The sequence below is a fragment of the Schistocerca serialis genome, chromosome 3, assembly GCF_023864345.2.
Source record: "Schistocerca serialis cubense isolate TAMUIC-IGC-003099 chromosome 3, iqSchSeri2.2, whole genome shotgun sequence".
Classification (NCBI taxonomy): Eukaryota; Metazoa; Arthropoda; class Insecta; order Orthoptera; family Acrididae; genus Schistocerca; species Schistocerca serialis.
This window is the reverse complement of record NC_064640.1, coordinates 827,594,706-827,617,488: the sequence shown is the minus strand read 5'-3', so window position 1 is coordinate 827,617,488 and position 22,783 is coordinate 827,594,706. Positions and strand designations below refer to the sequence as shown.

General features: G+C 39.4%; 1 protein-coding gene across 1 annotated transcript in view; it reads right to left on the bottom strand.

Annotated features, from left to right (window-relative positions):
- Nucleotides 1-9,807: 9,807 nt before the first annotated feature.
- The window catches only part of LOC126471249 (heat shock 70 kDa protein 14-like), a 192,591-nt gene continuing 179,615 nt past the window's right edge, over nt 9,808-22,783 (bottom strand). Inside the window, exons 5-6 of the mRNA XM_050099366.1 lie at nt 14,646-14,828; nt 9,808-9,861 (exon numbers count right to left, since the gene is read on the bottom strand). Of these exons, the coding sequence (XP_049955323.1) occupies nt 9,808-9,861; nt 14,646-14,828 (237 nt within the window). The remainder of the gene's footprint in view (nt 9,862-14,645; nt 14,829-22,783) is intronic.

Here is a 22,783-nt window from a genome sequence, read left to right as displayed (position 1 = left end):
AATGTAACCTTATTGTTGTACCTGAAAGCCTATGAGAACAAGTGTTAACAGAAAGTCATGGCAGTCCATTCCCAAGACAGACGCGAAAGAGCAAGTAACCTATGAGTAGTGCAACTCTACTGGCAGTCAAACTGGAAAGCAGATGCTTACAGTTATGTTCCATGTTATGATTATGGAATAAGCAGAATGATATGGGCAAAACAAAACGATCTCTACAAGAACTCCTAGAAACTTTTTGAATGTGTTGATTTGGATATTACTTGTTACTTAGCAAAATCAAAAAAATGAGAATCATTATATTTTGACCATTCTAGATCACTTTTCAAGATAATGGTACCAATTCTGGACCAAAGTGGTGTGTATTATTAGTTACACTGGATCTTCCAATAGAGCTCACTGTCTTCTACAAGTAGCAACCAAGTTTCCAATTTTACTTCCAACTTGTTACAGCAAGTACGCAGATTGCTGATAATTAATGAGCTAATGGTGACGCAAATTCCCTGAGGGGAATGTACAGCTCGAAACAGTTCATCGAACCACCGTGAAAATTGGAAGTTATTATGTTGTCAGTGGGCATGATTTGTGGGACACACAATACATCCTGTGTTTACAACATGAAGGTTCATACTGCCACTCAGCTCTTGTGAAACTATCTACAGTGTGTGAATGACCTCGCAGTTTGACTTTGCAACATCAGCAAGAGGCAGCAGCAATGAACATGTCAGAGACATAGCAAGCAAATGACTAGAAGTGTGGAAGCATGTATAGGCTTGTAATTATCAGTCATTCTTCCAGCACTCTGCTCAATGTGATCACACATACATGTAATAGCGGTAAGGAGTAAAGACTTTTACAACAAACTGAATTACGTATATTGGCATTAATGTTCCCACACCCCATAACTACTCATCCTGACGCATCCTGAAATAAATCCATGATATGTGTAACACTTACTAGTGTTCAAGAAACATGATCAATGGTACATTACATTTCTACCAAAACCCTATGAATCAACGAACACACACCTATGTTTTCTTGATACATAATTTGCAATTTAAAGTATTATTTCTAGAGACCGGATTATATGCATAATAAAAACCTTAAAATATGCATGAAACGTGCTTAAAAATGTATGAAAATTGATGAAATATGCAAGAACAATTAATAAAAAAAACATGGTTACTGTGTGCATTATATCTCAAAGTCGAACCTGTGCCTATCAATTATGAGGAAGAGCACTGGCCACACGAAAAATCTGTACATTTAGAAAGCTGACATCATTTTCCGAATACTTTCTGGTAGAGGTTAGGAAGGAGACCTTTCTGGAATTATTTTATAAAAATTTGCAAAATGGGGATGAATACCATGTTTGAAGAACTGTTCCTTCTTTGCTATTGTTGTCGGTAACAAGCAGATGTGGTACGAGTGAGTCGCAGTGAAAAAATCGATATGTACAGGACCAACTTCGAGATATATCGCATGCAGAGGGGCATGCTCAAAAACTCCGAAATATTTTATTTAAAAAACAACATACAATCACAAATTTTTTTGAACAGCATTAACTTTTAGTTAATACTATTGGACCAAATCATTCACAATTTATTTTACGTTTTTCTACTACTGTAAACATAAACAACCACGTACTGTTCCAAATGTTCGGTAGTAAGATTGTGTCTTTGATCACTCAGAGCATTTTTATAAGCAGAAAAGGACCTTTCTACATCAACTGAGATAACCGAGCAGTATTTGAATTTGGGTTGTTGTTCTTTTTTTTTTTTACATGTTCCATTGATCAATCACACGGTACAGTAGCCGTTATCATGTGGAACGTGTCAAGTCCACAAGCAATGCACATATGAAATAAGATTTTTTAACACAATACTAAGTTAAAGAGTAATATTTCTATTATTTACCCCATTCCTTTAAATTGCACAAAATGGATATACTATACTTATGTATTTATTTACTCCTCTTCAAGAATTCATCTATGGTATAGGAGGAGTTGTCAAGGAGATATGATTTCAATTTATTTTTGAAGCTATTACTGCAGTCTGTCAGACATTTTATTTCATCTGGTAATTTGTCGAAAATTTTTATAGCAGCATATTTTACCCCTTTCTGTGGCAAAGATAGGTTGAGTAAAGGATAGTGTAAGTCTTTCTTTTTTATGGTATTATAATCATGAATGTCACTGTAGTTTTTAAAGTGGTCCATGTTGTTGAGAACAAATTTCATTAGTAAGTAAATGTACTGCAAGGCTGTTGTAAGAATTCCCAATCTTTTAAAAAGATGCCTACATTATGTGCGACTATGAACCCCATAAGTTATTCTAACCACTTTCTTTTGAGCAGTGAATACTTTTTGTCTAAATGTTTAGTTACCCCAAAATATTATTCCGTATGACATCAGAAAGTGAAAGTATGCAAAGCATGTTAGCTTACTAATTTCTATATCCTCAAAATAGGCAATTATTCTGATTGCAAAAGTTGCTGAGCCTGGTCGCTTTAGAAGATCCAAAATATGAATTTTCCAATTAAGATTCTCATCTATATGTACACCCAAAAACTTAGTATGCTCTACCCTGTCTACTGACTTCTGTTGATGTGTTATATTTATTGAAGAAACTGTACTTTTTGCAGCAGAAAATTGGATTTACTGTGCTTTTTAAAGTTTAGAGCAAGCCCATTCGCAGAAAACCAATTAATGACTTTTCCAAAGACCTTATTTGTATAATTTTCAATTGGAGTTTCTTTAACTGGATTAATAATTATGCCTGTATCATCAGCAAACAGTGTAAGTTCAGCTTCCTGTTTCAGATAGGAAGGGAGGTCGTTCACATATATCAAGAACAGAAGGGGACCCATGATTGAACCATGTGGAACACCTAATGTAATTTCATCCCAGTTAGATGAAGTGGCAAACTTATTTAAATCACTGGACCTATGTAAGGAAACTTTTTGCTTCCTGTTCCGTAGGTATGACTCGTATGCTATTCCATTTATACCGTATAGTTGTAATTTCTGTAACATAATGTCATGGTTCATACAATCAAATGCTTTGGAAAAGTCACAGAAAATTCCTATTGGTGACATTTTACTATTTAAAGACTATATTATGTGGACAATGAAATTGTATGTTGCTGTCTCAGTGGAACAGCATTTTTGAAATCCAAACTGTGATTTACTAAGTATCCCATTACTGTTGAGATGGCTAACCACTCGAGTACATTACTTTCTCGAAGATTTTTGAAAATTCTCTAAGCAAGGATACTGACCGATAATTATTGTCTTCTGTGGTGTCCCCCTTTTGTAGAGAGGCCTGACAATGGCATATTTTAACCTGTCTGGGAAAATACCTCGAGTTAGTGATGCATTACATGTGTGAATCAGAACATCAGCTGTAATTGCTCCAATTGTTTTAATATCTTATTAGAGATTCATCTACTCCAACAGAACATTTATTTTTCAAAGATTTAATAATTTTACTTATTTCACAAGAGGCTGTTAGGTGAAAGTTAATGTGACTACATTTTTTCAAAACAGACTCTTCCATGTACTGTCTGGCTTTTTCTTTTGAACTGCTCTCACCAATTTTTTCTCCTACACTTAAGAAATGGTTGTTAAATACATTAGCTACTTGTGTACTGTTGGTTAGGATGCTCTCATTCTACCCCAGCAGTTGCTTTTCGTGTCTCCCTCCTAACAACATTCCATATCAATTTGATTTTATTACGGAGTTGTTAATTTCTTCTCTAACATATATATTTCTTGATTCCCTTACAACTTTTCTTAGTATGTTACAATAATTTTTATAGTGTAAAACTACTGCTGGATCTTTGCTAGTTCTTGCTGTCTCACACAGTTTTCTTTCCCTTTATGAAGACACTTTAATACCTGTAGTAATCCAAGGTTTCTTTGAAAAGTGTGTGGTGTTACATTTAGTAATTTTCTTTGGGAATCAATGTTCAAAAAGGGATATAAATTTATCAAGAAATGTGTTGCATTTATCATTAGCATTTGGCTCATTATATACATCTCCCCAATTAACATTTCTTAAGCTTTCTCTGAAGTGCTCTATAGATACCGGGTTGAGCGAGCTCACACTTTTACTTAATGGTTTCTGGACTCTACACCCTGTTAGGTTCTGTAAGTTAATCAGTTGTGCATCATGGTCTAACAATCCAAATACCACAGGGAAAGTGTGTGCTATACATCCTCTTTCTGTACAAATACATTATCTATTAGCGAGCTACTGTCCTGCGCTATACATGTACGGAAACTGATCACTGATTCTAAGTTATATGTTGTTAATAACACTTATAGTTCACTTTCCCTATGAGAATTACTTAGAAAGTTTACATTGAAATCACCACAGATTAATAACTACTACTTTTTGTCCGACAGACTTTTTCATGAATAGCTCCCAGTCTCCTAATGGGGACCTGTAGACTGTTGCTAATATCAATACTACATTATCTAGCTGAAGTTCACATGCACAAAACTCAAAGTGCAGATCAACACAAAATTTGCTTACTTCTACAGTTTTGCATTTAACCCTTGTTTTATGAAAATTGAAACTCCTTCATCCATCCTATATCTACAAGTGTAAGATGATAAATTATACCCACTTATACTGACACTATACATGCCCACAGTTACAATATGTTGGCACTTATTGTTTCTGGTAAAAGTTCACCTGTTGCATTAATAAAACTATCAAATTGGCACAAGGGTTCAAAGCCTGGATTATTGTTTAAAATGTTTTCGAACTTTTCTTGGGAATACCTCCGGCAATGAGGAGTTCACTAGAATAATTTTATTCATTAACTGAATAGATTCATTCAATGCCAAACCTTGAGTTTCAAGCTTTTTAATACTTGCAGGTATATGGGAAAAATGAGTACTAATCACAGCAATGTCTTTTTTAATACAGGAATCATTAAAAGCTTCCTTGCACTGGCAAACTGCCAACGTCTCTGCACTATCGAAATTGTTTACTATCCCTCTAATGGCCTCAAAATGTTCATTTAAAAAAACACAGCTTCAACCCACATACCCCAACGAGTTACCACTGGTTCGGGAGGTCAAGGCACGTTTGGTGTTTTTTTCTTTCTACGTCTTGATGCAAGCAGGAGCCTTTAGAAACACTGTCTTTGAGGATGAAATCAGTTCATTGACATTCACAAATGTGGAACGTACTCCTTCAGCAAGGTGATGTACTCAATGAGCAAAGCCCGTCCCATTAATCAAATTGGGATAAAACACTCTGAGGGCTTTTCCTGCTTTGATCATATAGGGAGCAGCATCTGAAATAAACACAAACACCCTTTCATCTGCAGAAGATTCTGGAAATATTTTTCTAATACCCTCATTCACAAATCTGGCAATCATAGGATGATCTACTTTTTCAAGTTCTTTGCAGGCCGCTAAATAGGTAGAAGAAGGCTCTTCTTTTAAAGCTCCAACAATTAAGTTTGCAATGTAAAGGCCACAAGTGTTTGTAGTTTCATCAACTGAAATCCAGATAATGCTGTCCTCGAGTTCATAGTGTATTTCTTCCAGAACATTTACGTAAATTGTCAGTATGTAATTTTTATGCAGTGTTGATTCATCTGGTATATATTATGATTTAAGCCTTATTTGTGCAGGAAGCCTTTGAGGATAGGGTTTGTATGTTTGTGAAGAGGAATGTTGCTTGCAGTGAATGCTTCACACACATCCATGTTCAACCAACTTTTTGTTTTCCTTTGGACAAATCCCTGGTACTGCAACTTGCTGGTCCTTTCTTCTGCATTCCTGTGATACGACGACTTGTCTTGACATGCTGGTCTATTTGAAACTCTTTTTTTTTTTTTTTTTTTTTTTTTGCACGGAACGTTTCTCTCACAAACTTGACAATATAAAGCAATTTCGTCATATGTAAATGTTTCAGGATGGTCAGCTATCCACGAAATGACGTTTCTTTTTTCAGGCAACATGGCACACAACATGTTGTAAACACGTTCAACTGTGTGTAAATGGAAAGCTAAACTGAAACCACGGACATGCGACTGAAAGCTTGATTAGTTTAATTCAACTGTTACCGACGCGTACGGTATGACAGTGGAGAGGATTAACCTGGATTAGCCAGTGCAGGAGCATTGACTGTCTGCCTGTTCCTGTTCCTCTTCTGTAATGATTTCACTATGCAGTGGCCTCTCGGTTAGTGATTGCATGCAGTTCTAGGTTGCGGTCAATCTGTAAGACATCAAAACTAGATCGAGCTAGAGACTGCCCATCTAAATTTTTAAAATATTGTAAACATAGGTGAAAATATGCATCGTCACTAGTTTTTAGTCAAAATAAGCAGTAACCAGTGAGAAGGAGCCAAATATGCCAATGCATAAGCAACATCCAAATGCATATAAACCAGTCTCTAATTACTACTGTTAACAGTAAGGAGAGAAAGGGGAGAGGATGGCTGAATGCTCAATAAGTATATGAAAACATTTTATTTTAATATCACAGGCAATATCAACATATAATTTTTCAAATGAATTATTGTCCATCTGATGCCGGAGGACCTCGTCGAAAGGAAGATTTCTTCTGTGTTGCAGTATCAGTTATGTTTGCATGCAAACTTCCAATACTAAAAGGGAGAAAAGTGAATGAATATCAAAGGCAACAGAGTAGCAAAGCAAAGTTGCAACACATACCATAAAAATAAATTTTTAAACTTTGAACATCAGCAAATAATAAAAATTTAAAAAAATAAAAAGAAAAAAATGCGGGTCAGTCAACTGGTCAAATATGTGGTAGGCATACATTTATTTGCTGACTATTCATACATTAAAATAACAACAACCACCTCCCTCTTCACAATCAAAAATATGAAATTTACATACCTGTTTACATTTATTTACACACACACACACACACACACACACACACACACACACACACACACACACACACACACAGTGTCGGACCACTGCAGGACATGCAGGAAAAGTGTCAATAAGGTTCTGGAAGGTGCCAACAGGGATGTGGAGCCATGCCAGCTCCAGTGCTGTGGCCAGCTAGGCTAGGTTTCACGGTCGAGGATCCATGGCACAAACAGCCTGATCCAGGTTGTCCCAGAGATTCTTGATCGGGTTTAAATCTGGGGAGTTTGGTGGCCAGGAGAGCACAGTCAACTCATCCTGGCCCTCTTCGAACTACACATGTGTAAAGTGAGCTGTGCGACATGCTCCTTGTCCTGCTGGTACATGTGAACGTGCCTAGGAAAAACAAATTGCAAGTAAGGGCGAACATGGTCCCCAAGAATAGATGCATACTTTCATTGCTGCACTCTCTCTTCCACAATGATAAGATCATCAAGGGAATGCCATGAAAACATTCCCCAGACCATAATGTTCCCTCCTCACACGGACAACAGAATAAGGAGGTAAACCATTCTGGCTCCTGGTGAGCAAGAAGTTCTTCGACACCTCTGTATGCCTTGATGTCGCTTTGAGAACTGTTGTGGCTGTGCGTGTAAAGAAAATAACTTGTTTTGTGTCAATCGTGAGCAAGGGTCACTGAAATTGGGCTGTGGCACAATGCATTAATATTGCTCAAAAGATAACAAACATTATTTATCACGCATTTCCCAAAGATGAGCAACAGTTCGACACAAACATGCAGCCAAAGTGAATGTGGTAACTGTACATGCACGTTCAATTCAATTTTGGCCTGAAGATTATGAATGAGATTCAAGAAACAAACTTCTAGGGTTACTTTCCAGAAGGAAGCTACTACCCAAAGCAATCCCCAGCACAAACTGACATGGAGAATTAACTACACAAAGCCAGGATGTAAGCAAAGAGGTAAGAAGCAAGAGCATAAATAACACTCCAATTAATTATAGCTAAAAAATTATCTTAAAATAAATTTTTAAACATAAAAAAGTGACCTAATGACAACACACCACATTACTGAAGCACACTTCAATCTAAGACGACGTGCAAAGCAGAATGAATTCGTTATTGGAGCCTTTGATTTCTCGAGCTCTAAGAGTTCCAAAAGACGAATGCTCACCTCTGCAATGGGGATGTGGAATGAATGTCACAATTCAGGAGAATACTCTAAAGAGACTCCTAGACATTTGTTCCCGAGTGCAAGGTGGTGATAGAGACAGTTTGTTGCCTTTCGAAAAATGTTTCATTACGTCAATAAGATCTCTCTTTGGACTTTTTGAAAGTCTAAAAAGTATGAAAGTCAGCTACATATTAACTTCCAGACTAAATGAAGATCGCTTGGAAAAATTTTCTCCTAGGGCATGAGGATTAGAAATACTTTGTATTTGAAGAGAGAAATGAGGTGTGTCTCCTTAAATTTCCAGGTAATGCAAGTGATACTTCCTTCTCTGGAAACACACCAATTACTGAAGAATTAAATGCAGAGTCTTTTTCAGTGTAATGTCGACCCAGATTCTGTATCCCTAAGTTTTATTACAAATTAACTCTGTATAAATGTTGTCGAGGGATCACCAACACGAGAAATCCCAGAAGCTGTGAATGTCTAAGAAAATTTATTAACATGCTAGCTGAGTATTTGGAATTGCCATGGTACGTATTTATTCCAATCTTCTATTAGTCCACCTCCTTCCCCCTGTCTCTGTCTAACCACCTCCTCCCATTCCTCCTTCTGTCCATATCCTCCCCCCCCCCCCCCCACCCTGTCAATATGCTGCTTCCTCCTCCGTCTATCTGCTCCTTCCCTCTCCTCCTCCACCTCTCTCTGTTCATCTCATCTTATCCTTTTTCCTTTCTCTGTCCATTTCCTCGTCCCCCTCTATCTATGAGTCTCCTCCCCCCCCCCCCCCCCCTCTATGTTCATCTCCTGCCATTTCCTTTCTGTGTCAATCTCCTCCTCTCCCCTCTCTGTCCCATAGCTCTGTCCGTCTCCTCCTATCTGTGCCTCTCTCCTCCTCCCCCCTCAGTATCTGCCCTCCTCCTCCTTTCTCTCCCCACATTATCACAGTCATCCAAACAAGAGACTGGCAGTTCTTACCCCATCAGTATTTCTTTCCAAATTGTAACCAGTGTGTTTACCAAATCAGAAATTTTTCCAGGGGTTTACGATGAGTTGTTTACAGACGGCTTTGCTCATATATCTACATGTCAAATTTATTTCACACATATTTAACATATTTCATGCATATTTGTACATATATTTCGACTATATGTCTAGTGAATTTCAACCTGCAGTTTCATTTTCAGGCATCTTAATGTTTATATCGTATCTGCTGAGCTATGTGCTGTATAATGACATAATTTTGCAGGTACATAAAGTGGCATATGTGATACAGTGTGCAAAACGTGTTGTGAATAGAGTTAGTAGTAATGAAGTAATAAATTAAAAAAATCATGCATGGTGTGGCCGTTTCTCAAGCATCTCTCTGTGGGTAATGTCATATCTCCTGTACTGTATGTCATGTAATGATACAGTCTTTTAGGTACATTCAGTGGCACATGCGATTACTGTTTCCGAAATGTGTTGCAAATTGAGTTAGCAGCAAAGAAGTAATAAATTTAACCATCATGCTTGATGCAGTAGTTTTTCACGCATTCACTGTTTATGACCTCATACCTCCCGAACTAAATGTCGTACAGATCTCTTATGTCCATGATTTTGGTGTTCATGTTTAATTACAAAATAGATTACATGTATGTATGTATGGTCCCAAACTGGTGGTTCGAGAGGTTTGCAAGAAATAAGCTCTTGTCTAATAGAACACCTGACTCTCCATGGCAGTAATGGCAAACATATTTTCACATACTCTCGCTCATGCAGCAATCAAAACTGCAACACAAATGTTTTTCTCCGTCTTATAAAATACCTGTAAAATACGAGAGGTAACACAAACTATTGTCTTAAAAGTTCCTTCCGCCAGGACACAGTTACCTTCCAAATGATACAGATTTTTCTTTTATTAAAAAGAGACTAAAAACTAGTCATCACATCTTTTGTCTAAGAGATCAGTATGATGATGTTCTTAGCTGCAAGGAAAGTAACACTGATTACCTAACAGAAATGAACCACGAAAACTTCCATTCAACAGCAAACTTAGAAAAATGTATCACCCATAGGAAAAGAAATGTTGAAGGTGAAACAATTAACTAGCTGACAATGAGATGGATCAATACTGAGAAGGCTGAACCATTTGCTATCCAATATAAAACTACTTTCTCGCCAGAAATGCCATTTGGAAAAATTAATATCCCCACAAAAAATGGAAACTGACCTTTAGAAAGTCTAGCTGATGTTCCACATGGTCTTCTTTATAGTACATGAAGACTGATCTCCATGGTGTGCGAGAGGGGGGGGGGGGGGGAGACCGCATTTTCTACTTGTACATTAAGTACTATTTAATTACTTACATTAATACTTGTGATTTTTTCATGTAAAATGGTCCTGCTTGTGTTTATTTGTTTCATAAAATTGCCTGTATTCAAACCACACAATATTTTGTCAACACCTTTCAGTCGGCAATGTGACTCACTCCATACAAAGCAGTTTTTCTTATGGGAGAGACAGCCATTGAATTTTTTTATATATTTATAAAGTGCTGAAAACGTAACCTTAACATCAGTTTATTCTAAATATGCTGAAAAATTTTAGAGCTTTTTTTAAAATAACTCAATAACTAATTGTTTGTACTGAACATTTTCATTTGATGGAGTCAGTCAGCTTGGCTTCTGAATGCCCCATACATGCATACATATATACGCACACCCACTTTTATAATTTGTATGGATGAGGTAAAACTGTGTGGTTGTGCAGCAATTCTGGATGTTCTTCCAGATGCAGTGAAATACATTGCAAGTTATACTGCATTTAAGTACCAAAACAATGATAAATTGTTAGGTATTACAGTAGCAAAAAGTGAATTAGAAGAGTCTATTGCAGACTGGATATCAATTACATCTCACGATGATCATTACTCTCCAATACGAGCACGGAAAAACAACATGTTGCAGTTTGAAGGAGAATTTGTTGATTTTAATGGAAACGGAGTGCGCAAACAAAAAAATGTTGTAAAGTGTCTGTGCTCTATTTTGAAACAGTTTCCACACAGTTATTGCTCTTTATGTAGGAAAAAGAACATTCATTTAAGGATTAGGTCTCTGAATCAATAAGCAAAATTGGAAACTATAAAGAGATATGCACAAGGAGGAAGCTGCTATGGATTTCACCTTCATCTGATAAACGGCAACAGAAATGTGGAACAGTCTACACTACCATCTGTTTCTACACCAAACAAGTGAGTTATGTTTCATCTTAATTATCATTTCCTAATGTGTAATACATCTGTCATGCCACTTTATTTAATTTGTTCAACTATGTATTGAACCAAATTGAAAGTAAAATGAATGAATAACACCCCAAAGCAAGTGTGGTGCAGTACATCAACTGAATAATCAAACTGCTGTGCTATGCTATGCTGTGCTGCCTCACTGTGATGTCAGCGGGCTCCAGCCAATAGATCGCATTTCTGCTGGAATGTCCCACACCCCCATTCCCACCTCCAGCCTGATACCCCTTGCTTTCAGATGTTTCATGCCATACACACCAACGGTCACCTGACCAATTAATCTGGAAAGGCCATTTATCGTCACTCAGTGAATGTCCAATTGTGGTATTGGCATGCAAATTCCAGCCTTCACCACTGAGCTGACTGTGCCAGAACTGCTGTAGCAGCGGCTTAAGACTATGTCATACACACAAGATGCAGGCATTCAAATTTTCTCTTAGCTTCAGTGTAGGTCAGTCTGTCTAGCGTCTTGTACTCCATGATTTTCCTTTCGTTCTGGAGAATCCTGCAGTCAGGCGAGCAAGGCGAATGGTGCTCTCCACAGCTGACCCAGATGGGAGGCAGGGCACATGGAGTATTGGGAAGTGATGGGCGTCCGTAATCTCGGCATGTGACGCTAGAAGTACAGCGGGAAAACATATGGCCGAACTTCCAGCACAGGGTAGGGATATAGGGCTTTACATCACACCGGTAGACCATCACCTTGACCTTCCCGGGCAATGCATCACCCTCAAAGGCCAAGATGAAGGCACCGGTGGCAACCTGATTATCCTTCGGACTCCAGTTGACACGCCACACGAAATGTACACCTCACCGCTCTAAATTGGTGCGCAGCTCATCATCGGACTGCAAAAGAAGGTCTCTGTGAAATATGATACCCTGGACCATGTAAGTGATGGTTACAGAAATATCCCCCAGCTTGTCACAAGCAAGTAACTCCCGTGACTGGGCAGAAGATGCTGTTTTGATCAAGACTGACCCAGATCTCATTTTGGACAAGCCCTCCACCTTCCCAAACTTGTCCTCTAAATGCTCAACAAAAAACTGAGGCTTCATTGTCATGAAAGATTCCCCATCAGCTCTCGAACATCTAAGGTACTGGCGCGAATAAGACCCGCTGCCATCCTTAGCATGACGTTCTTCCCATGGTGTGGCCAGGGAGGGGAATAATTTGGGGTTATACTTCTGTGCGTTGAATTGAGCTCATGATCGCTTAGAGACTGCTGGTGTTTCACCACCAGTAAGAGATGATGGACTACGCTTCATCATGTGCCATCCGCCCTGATGCCACCCACTCTGACCAGGGGCGCTTCCCACAGGCGCAACCCAGCCGTAGCAAAGGCCACCTGGCAGGATGGCCATTGCCGTGAGTCCCGATACCCCAGAGGATGGGCATCTACCCCTTGGCATACATAGGGAGATAATGGCGCAGGCATCAGCAGAGCGATCCCTGTGTGGTCGGGGGGCTACAACCAACAGGGTATGTGGCAGCCCCACCACAACGGACTGGCTACCGAGCTGGATATCAGGTGCAAAGAAGTCCATGGTCATCGTCGACGTAGAAATTGACACTGCGTAGTGCATGGTCGAAAATGAACCCAGGAAGGTGTGCTCGCCCAAGAGATGGAGAATGGGCAGGACTGCAATGCAGCAACAAGAAAGTAGGCTAAAGATCTCAATGCACGATGGACACGATCCACCTTATAAGGCACCCTTCCCCAGTTGGCTCGCTCTTCGGGAAAATCCGAAGAATGGAGATCAAACCCTACAGAGGACCATCACATAAAGGCCGAAACGTGTGAAACTCCTTTCAGTCACTTCGTACGACAGGCAGGAATACCTCGGGCCTATTCTAAACCCTGGACCCACAGAGGGATTTCACAACCTTTAACTGAGGAGGAAGCACGTACTGAATTATCTGCTCAAAAACTTGAGAAGCCCTCCCATGCTCAATATTTATTTTGCAATAATACTGACCCTCTATGAGCAGTATTGACAGTCTGTACAATATATTGAAGGAGACTAGGGAGCTTTAAACAATTCTGACACACATTCACTATATGGCAATGTATATTGTACCATGTAAGGGCAGTGATGTGCAATAAACAGCAGTTCCTACTGAGATCAAGAGAAATTCAATTCACACTGAATGAATTTCTGCAGAGAAATGAAAAAATTAGATGACAAAAGATCAGGGCGTGTGCTGGAGTATGTATATTAAAGCATCATGCAGTACTTTGTAAACAGGCACAAACTTCATTTCTCAGATGCCATATACCTCATTGTCCAAAATGGCAGAGGGAACTGAAGCCCATGTGTCATGATAGTCAGCAGAAAAGTTTATTTTACTTATAGCAGTTTTCAGAATTGGCAAATAGGATCAGGGCAGCTGTCCTGTCAGCATAAATGTTTTCCTTCCTTGCACTCCACAGACATCAGATCACATAAGCTTTCAATTAGTAATCAGTAAATAATTGTTTTATTTTATTTTATTTTATTTTTTTTTGCAACAGTTGTTACAGTAGAGGACACACAGAAAACACAGCATGTGTACACAATAATTTACAATTTCCTTGTTTAATTTTTAATTAGTTTTTGTTGTTTATGAAGCTACGACACAGTGAATGAGCCAGTGGCCCATTGAAACATGTACTGGAAGATTTTCAGGCTAATTTCATCTATTCTGCATAATTTCTGCTAGTGTTTTGCAAGGCAAGCAACAATACACATGGGTTCCACATTTTTGCGCACCAACATGTTCACTACAAAGGCATGAATATTGCGCAATTGTATTGTGCTGTTCTTGGCCTTGCACTTTCCTGCAATATATTGGCACAATATTACTGCGCATACATATTAAGTGTGTGAGGGCCCCATCACAAAAGGTGTTCAATAATGTTGAAATATGGTGCCTGTTGAACTTAGCAGAGTAACAAATTATTCACATATTGATTAAACCATTCTTTAAGAATGCCACTCTTTGAATTGGGACACAATCATCTTGGAATCAAGTGTCCTCCTCATAGAACTAAGGTGGTTGAAATTCATGGGTGATCTCTGCTAGTACCCACAGTTTCATATTTTAAAACAGAGGGTTTTTCATTACTTCGACTATGATTTGTGTGTGTGTGTGTTTGACTGGAGGGGAGGGTGGGGGGGGGGGGGGTTCGGCACTGCCTATAGGTGTACCAAGGAATATTCTCATGCAAGTTATCACTTTTATAAATTAAAATTAAATTGTCTGCTAAATTTTTACAAAAAAAATCTACTAAAATTATTAGACGGAATGTGTACAAACTTTTACTTACATTTCCCAAAACTACAGCTCCCTGTTCTTTGTCTGTATCCTCATCATCATCATCATCATCATCATCAGCTTCAAGAACCTGAACTACTATACTCTCTCCTGAGAGTGTCAATGGAAGTCTCTTTGTGACCTTGACCGGAACAGGTGTCTGTGCTGGTATAACCAACACTTTATCATCGTTTGCCTGAAATGCACAGACCACATGAAACTGCCAAATGACAAAGTATTCAACATTTTTAATATTTATTTCAGTAAAGAAATAAGAACCACAGCAAAGTGAATTAGTAGATAAAAATGAAACACACAAAAGAAGTTAGGAAGAAAACTGACAGAAAAATATGACAAAAGTTTTAAAAAATTTGATTTCTTGTTGGTTTTATATAGTTTTATGTTATCTCACATGAAAGTGGATGAAGGTTATGTCACAATGAATTGAACTTGAAAATAGCAATACAGGAAATGTGGTGCATTCAAGGTATTCTCACACTTTTTGTTCAATTGATTTAAATATTATTATTTTGGTCTTATTAAAAATCAGTTATTAATTAGGATTCTCTCTCTATTACTTTTTGAAGCATGTTCTGGCAAAATTGTCTGTTCTTGTAATAGGGCACGTAACTGTTACTCCAGCAACCAATAGAAGATCTCACAGCATCCTTATCACATTATACCTAATTATTCCATTTGTTTTGATTACAATCATGCTGTCTCTCCAACACAGCCACTATCACTAAATCTATTAAGCACAAATGTATTAACAAAAGGCATCATACACCTCTCTGTCATATACATGAGAAGAAATTAGGACATTATCATTTTTATCCATTATTCCTTGGTCATAAACCTATATAACTGCTCATAGTTTAGAAATTTTATAGATTAATACCTGATGTTTGTACTACTGCACACTGTTCTTTATCTCAGAAAAAAAAAAAACCTGATAAGACATCAGCCCTAGGTGACCACACAATGCCAACCCTTCACTGTTTCACCTACTGCCTAAAACATCATTGAATGAAACTACTGGAAGAATATGCAAACTCAGTCATTAGTGTCAGCATTCAAAACAGGAACCAACAATTTTCCTGCAAGATGACCGGCAGCTGTTTCCAGAAAAACCAGTTTTTCTGTCAATGACACCCAGTCATAGAACATTAAAAAATACATCCACAACTTTCCCCTGTCTGCATGGATGCTGCATTTCATTTTAAACAATGCTATGGTGCCAACTGTACATCTCATAAGCAAGTAAATGTACTGTGATAACAGAATGCGACTCTTACCTCATTAAATATAAGACAGCATACCATCACCATTAGTTTGGAATTGTAGTGGATCACTGCTGCTGTCTGTGAGAAATATTGTTACATCAAAACAAAAACACGACAGTTAGAACTCAAAGCATGTTTATTATCGACACCAAAGTACCCAGACCAGAACTGACCTCCTGCATAGAGACTACAGCTATTTATACAGACATTTAACACTCCAGATTATTAAAACATTACAAACATAAGATATTTCTAGAACCTCCCAGAAATGATAAACACTAAATAACAAATAATTGCTGGTGGTCGGATCTGAACTCGTGAGCAACAGCACACCCGCTGACGATGCTAACCACTACACTACACCACTACACTTCACGTGCCACAGCTCGCTTCATCATTAGTTCTCGCTGGAGCAGACTACAGCACCCTAGATCTAGATCTCGTCAACGGTCCTCCGTATGGCAGTGCTGGTGGATTCTCACGTTGTGGTCACGTCATTATATCCCCTTCACTAGTACGAGCATCGAAAGTAGCCCCTCCCTTCAAAGCTCCAGGATCCTCGAGTCGGTCTTCAGTTTTCTCGAACCTCCCACTGTCAGTGTGTGTCTCTGGAGTGTACCAGGGCTTCACACAGAGGACTCGTGCTTTCGTCTTCGTGACAAAGGGTTACAGTCCTCAATGTCATACGTTATTATGCGACACACGATTAAGGATACGACGAGACCCAAACTAGGACTACAGTAACATTTTCAATAGTCTCACTATCCGCACAGGTATAAAACTCCGTACCGACTCCCCTCGGCTGTACTTCACCGGTCGGTGCTCGGCGTTAAGAGTGCATTCGGTATTTAATCTGGGCATACAGGGTTTATATTCGAGCCAGCTGCTTTGCTCCTTCGGTCTTTGTAATGCGTTTCATTTAGTCATCCCGAGTATCGTCCAGCCGAAACAGGAATAGGGTATCCATAGTCATTTTGGCCTCGCAACCACAGAACAGAAAGAAAAGTGAGAAGCTTTCAGTTTCTCGCTTCGCTCAGTCGTGTGCGAATGTCACTACAGGCAGTACCGATCCCACTCTCTCTGTTCCGTGTTGACGTACATCGAGACCGTACCTGCCAACCTGTTACTAAAGTGTACTGCGAGGCCATTCGCGTGTGGAAGGCGTGCAGTATTTTCCCAGTCAGCCTCGATTTTCTAATGTTCTGTCAGCACGTCCGTAACTGAGAAATACTTTGCTCCGTCGAAGAAGTCCAGTGTGTCATCGACACACAGCAACGGACAGACATCTTCCTTTGTGATATTGTTCAGTACCCGAGATCTGACACAGAAATGCCATGTGCCATCTTTGCTCTTCACAAGGACTGTCAGAGAAGACCATCGAAGAGGACCGAGGACACACTAAACATTCAATGATGTTACCTCGCAGCATCATCTCCACTTCCTCCGGGATCATCCGTCATTCTACCAGAGAAACTTTATACGAGTGCTGGCCAGTCGGTGAATTATCCTTAGTGTCGATACGGTGTTTTACCATAGGCTGCTTCCCTGGCTGCTCTTCACTCGGGATTTGAAAGCATCCGAAAACGGATGCAGAAGGACCACAACTGACACTGTCCCTCGGTGACGTCAGGTCCTATCGGCAGTTTGATACTAGCTTCCTTCCCTGTGTCGTCTGTAGTGGTAGTAGAGCACGTTTCTTCACCGGTGTCACTAAGCTGACCCTCCTGGACTGGTTCGGCTATCTCTGAGCATGTACCTTTAGGGACGAGTTGTGGCTGCTCGTGACACTCCTTGCCCATCTAGAATGCTTATTGTCACTACCGGTTTGTAGATTTCTTTCGGGAGATGTCTCGACGTCGAGGAAGGGGTAACGACGACTTCGGTGGCGAACAAATGCCTGGAAGCAATCTTTGTTATCTGTGGTTGTTGAAATTGCTTTATCAGTCTGGAGCTCTGATCTTCCACACTGTGATGCCTGCAGCAAGTTTCCCCTGAAAATAATATCGTGACTTTGTTCTGTTTAAATGACAAATTTTAAAGGCTGTGTTCTGTTATCGATAGTTATTCCTGCAATACGTGTTCCTGTCAGCTACACATATTTCCTTTTTGTGACTTCCACACAATTATTTTCATATCACAGAATGCAGTATTCTTTAGCTAGCAATAAGCATTTGACATAACAGAAAAAGAAGCCCCAGAGTTCACTAGCACCTGACGCAGTCGGCCGTGAATGATGTCAGTGAGTTTTCCTGACATCTCGATAACTGTTGTCCGCAGACGATTTTCATCTGTGGCAGCCTTTCGGTGGTTAGCCGAGTGGCCAGTACCTCCGTACAGTGACAGGAAATGCCTATAGCGTGTTGGGGAGTGACCCATTGTGGATACAGTGATTAGCTTCGGTCCACAGATCGACTGTAATCGTTTGCAGTTGACTGGTACGAATAGCACTGTTGTGATTGCTGATGTCTTGTGGCATAATAGTCATCTAATAGTCTTCTTCCACTGCAGTAGCGTACAAAGTATCCATGCCACCAACAGTGAAAACAAACTGTTTGTTGTCCTCCACCCTCAAATGTCTGTTCTTCTGCAGGGCATTTTACATGGTGGATTAGTTGGTTGTACCTGTGTTAGTTGGATGCTGGGTTATCATCTGACAACAGCAACATAAGTCCAAGTCCATTTTTCATGGCACATCCCACAGGTGGTGGAGATTAGTGTCAAAGAACAATACACTTCTCCTTCAACATTTTCTATTACCTCCTGATGTATGGGGTCTACATTACTGGTCACCAATTCTTGAGTGTACTTGGTCTGACAGTTCTGGCTGCCACAAAATGCTGTCTCTCTTCTCTTACAATCTGGTATATGAGAGTAGTGAGATCATGGTGTTGTTCTTTAACTTCCACAGGGACTACTTTCAGGAATCAACCCTCTTCCTTTCTATTGCTTTTCCTTGATGTGCTTGTACCACTTGATGAATTCTTCTGTTGTTGTAACATTCTGTTGATTGTCACCAAAAGTTTCTTTCAGTTCAGCCTGAAATTCATCCCTGGTATTGAGCTCATCTTCTTTGTTTTATTTATTTATTTATAATGTATTTTACATGTACTACATAGGACCATATTAAGTAGCAAATCTCCATGGTCATGGAATGAAGTCAGTATATGAAATTGACTTCAGAAAAGTAATAACACAAAAAATAAAATACACACAAATCCCATGCAGATGACAAGCTGCGAGTATATACTAGCATAATCAACAATATAATACAGAATTAACTTAATTGTTTTCCAGGAACTCCCTGAAAAATTGAAAAGAGTGAGCCATGAGGAAAGTCTCCAGTTTAGACTTGACAGTGCAAAGATTACTGCTACGGTTTTTTAATTCTTGTGGCAGCTTACTGAAAATGAATGCAGCAGAATACTGCATGCCTTTCTGTACAAGAGTCAAGGCGCAATACAAATGCAGATTCGATTTCTGCCTACTAGTTGCTAATTCTCGGAATACGCTCATATTGTTAACAACAAACGACACTAAAGAAAATATACACCCATTAAAAAAAGTTAAGCACATAATTGGTTCTCGCATCTCAAAATAAGATAGATATCTTATACTGTATTTTTTGATGTCACGGAGTATTATGCAAATGAAAACTATACATTCTCTTGGAACCAATTATGAAATGAAAAAGGAACATTTGGGAAAAAAAGTTGCAATGACCTCCAACATCAAAAAACATTAAATGGTTTGTATAGCACACTGTTCAGTAATGCGTAGGTCCTCAACGAACCTGCAGGCACTCTTGAATGGGACAGGGCGCGCTCAGTACCAAATCATTGCAGGCCTCTTGGGACGTTTGTCCCACTCCTCAATGGCAGCATTCCTGAGAGCTTCAGTCATTAATGGAGGATACTGACGACTAGAAATCGCTCTTTTGAGCACGCTCCATGTATGCTCTATGCAGTTGTATCAGGGGAGCATGCTAACCAATCCATTCCTCAGATCTCACATCCTGTCAGATACCAACACACACTGTGAAGTCTCTGCAAAACAACTGACTATGGGTTGTAGAATGTTGTTTTCATACACTGCAGTAGTCATGTTGCCTTCAATTGGAATGAGTGGTGTGCGGTGGCCCTACACGATACCTGGCCATAATAAAATTGAGCCACCAGATTGTTGGTCACATTCCACAGTCATTTAGAGATGTCTATATTCCCCTTTTCGCCTCCATATGCAAACAGAGTTGTTGTCAGGATGCAAGCCTATTTGCAATTCACCTGTTAACAGCATTTTGGTCCATTGGAGTCGTATCCAAGGTTCACGTGCTCTAGCCCCTCTTACGCAAGCACCCCTGTGATGTGGACGAAGTGCTAGAGTCTTGAGAGGTCTTCAGCTGTACGAACCCCTATCATAAAGTCTGTTGTGCACAGATTGGGTCCTTGCGGTAACCCCCGTGGCTTCTTGAAGCTCATGACACGGAGTAGTCACTCTCCTTATAGGGTGTCTCTGTGCAGATATCATTACATACCGGTCCTGAGCTGCTGTAGTTTTGCGTGGACGGTCTTCGCGATGTCGATCCACTATTGAATCCATTTCCTGGAAATTTTCCACAGTCTGGAGACAACACTTTGATTAACATGAACAATATTCACAATGTCAACTTGTCTTGTGTTTAATCCCACCTATGTGACAATTTTGATACAGTCTGCCATGGAGAGCCTGTGCTGAGGCATTCTGCTGCATTAAGAAGCACACGGACAACTGTGCATTCATAGCTCTGGTGTACTGTATTTGTTTACAAGCCGTGATTGCACTGCCCCTGATGAGGCAAAGTGGCAACGACAAATGAGTTCACATTATGTACACAACCACCTTCATACATACACATAAAAGGAACGCCCATGAGGGAAAGTGGCAACGACAAATGAGTTCACAACATTTACACAACCACCTTCCTACATAAACACAAAAGTAATGCTCATAGTGATTATTGGTAGGTAATTTGCAAATATGCTTAACTTTTTATGATGAGTGTATATATTGAGATGCCAATGTCAAAGTTTCAAGGCTCCTGAACAGGGTCGACAAGAGATTCTCAAACTTACACAACATATTGATTGAACTCTCTTTTCTAAGCCAAAAATACTCTACAATACAATGTCATAGGTCACAAGTGAATGGAAATAAGCAACGTAGACTAATTTTCATGTTGGGCTATCACTTACTTCAGATACTGTTCTAATGGAGAATATAGCAGCATTAAAAGTAAATACATAAAACTGCAACCAGTCACTTTTTTGAAATATTTATTTATTCATTCCATGAACTGGTTTCCAAAACTTTTGAGGCTCATCTTCAGATGGTTTTCCAGAAGTCACATAACTATTTCACGCATAATGCTGGGCGCTAGTTTGCAACAGTATGGGCAGCTTTTGTTGTTAGTATCTATTTGACTGCTTCCATTGTGATGGCCAGTTCATCCCACATCACTCAATTTTACACAATATTGCGCATATACACTGTGATAATGAAACCTTGCCAGCATCTAGCATGTGCATACATATTGTGGGAAAGTGAGTGTTGTGGTACCAACTGGTCATCACAATGGAAGCAAACAGATGGATACTAACAACAAAAGCGGCCCATACTGTTGCAAACCAGCATCCAGCATTATGCTTGAAATAGCTATGCAACTTCTGAAAACCATCTGAAGATGAGCCTGAAAAGGCTTGAAAACTGGTGCATGGAATGAATAAATAACTATTGCAAAACAGTGATTGGTTCCAGTTCTGTGTGTTTACATTGAATAAACAGTCACAGGTTCTAAAACATCTTTAATGGTTGACCTTCATAAGTAGTAGCATTCAATTTTTGAACAAAATCCTACCCACGGGCTTTCCATGACAACTTACCATCTATCTGAATACCTACAGATTTAAATTGTCCAGACTCACTAATCATATGCCCATTCTGTGTAAGCAAAATGTCAGTTTTTGTTGAATTGTGTGTGGTGAGTCTGATGCGGACATATAAGTACCAATTTGTTGGCAAGGTATTAGTGTGGCATTCGTGCCTTTCTGACATTCGTGCAGTAAATGCAGCAAGGTAAACAATGGCGACATTATTACCCAATGCGTCCAAACAGGATCAATGTGGTGGTGTTCTTTTCTTAGCAACAGAAAAACACATACCAGTAAACACATACCGGTAGACATCACATCGGAGAATGAAGAATATTTATGAAGCAGCATGTCCGTCAAAAACCACTGTTGTCTAATGGTGTGTGACAAAGGGTGCTGTTACTTCATGGTAACGCATGTCCCAATATTGCATAGGGGTCATTCCCCATCAAATCATCCAGAACTTTTAGGAAATGACACCCATTGACAAGCAAATCCTTGAAATTTTGGGTAGCAGAAGTTTACCTAGATATATTCACATTTTCAAAATGTAAATGTTGTAGGTAAATTACTTTTTCACTTATCACAAAAAGAAGTTGTATAGATTCAGGAATTCAAGCTTTCATAAACGAGCTCCTTTATAATTTAAAAATGCAATAGTTTGTACAGTTTTTGCAGTGGAAACTTGATATTTTTTTTTAGTTAAGCCTTTAACTGCTCTGGACGCGTTTATGCACGCCACCAGTCCTCCTACCTGGTACTCTGAACATGCCTACGCGTAGACACGTTCACAGTACCAGATAGAAGGACTGGTGGCGCGAGTAAACACATTCAGAGCACACACGGACAGGTACAAAGGCACACGCATTAACATGTCCAGAGCAGTTAAAGGGTTAAGGAGGAATATTTATATTTTTATAGTCATGTTTCCTATAGTACATATCCATCATCTACATCTCAGAAAA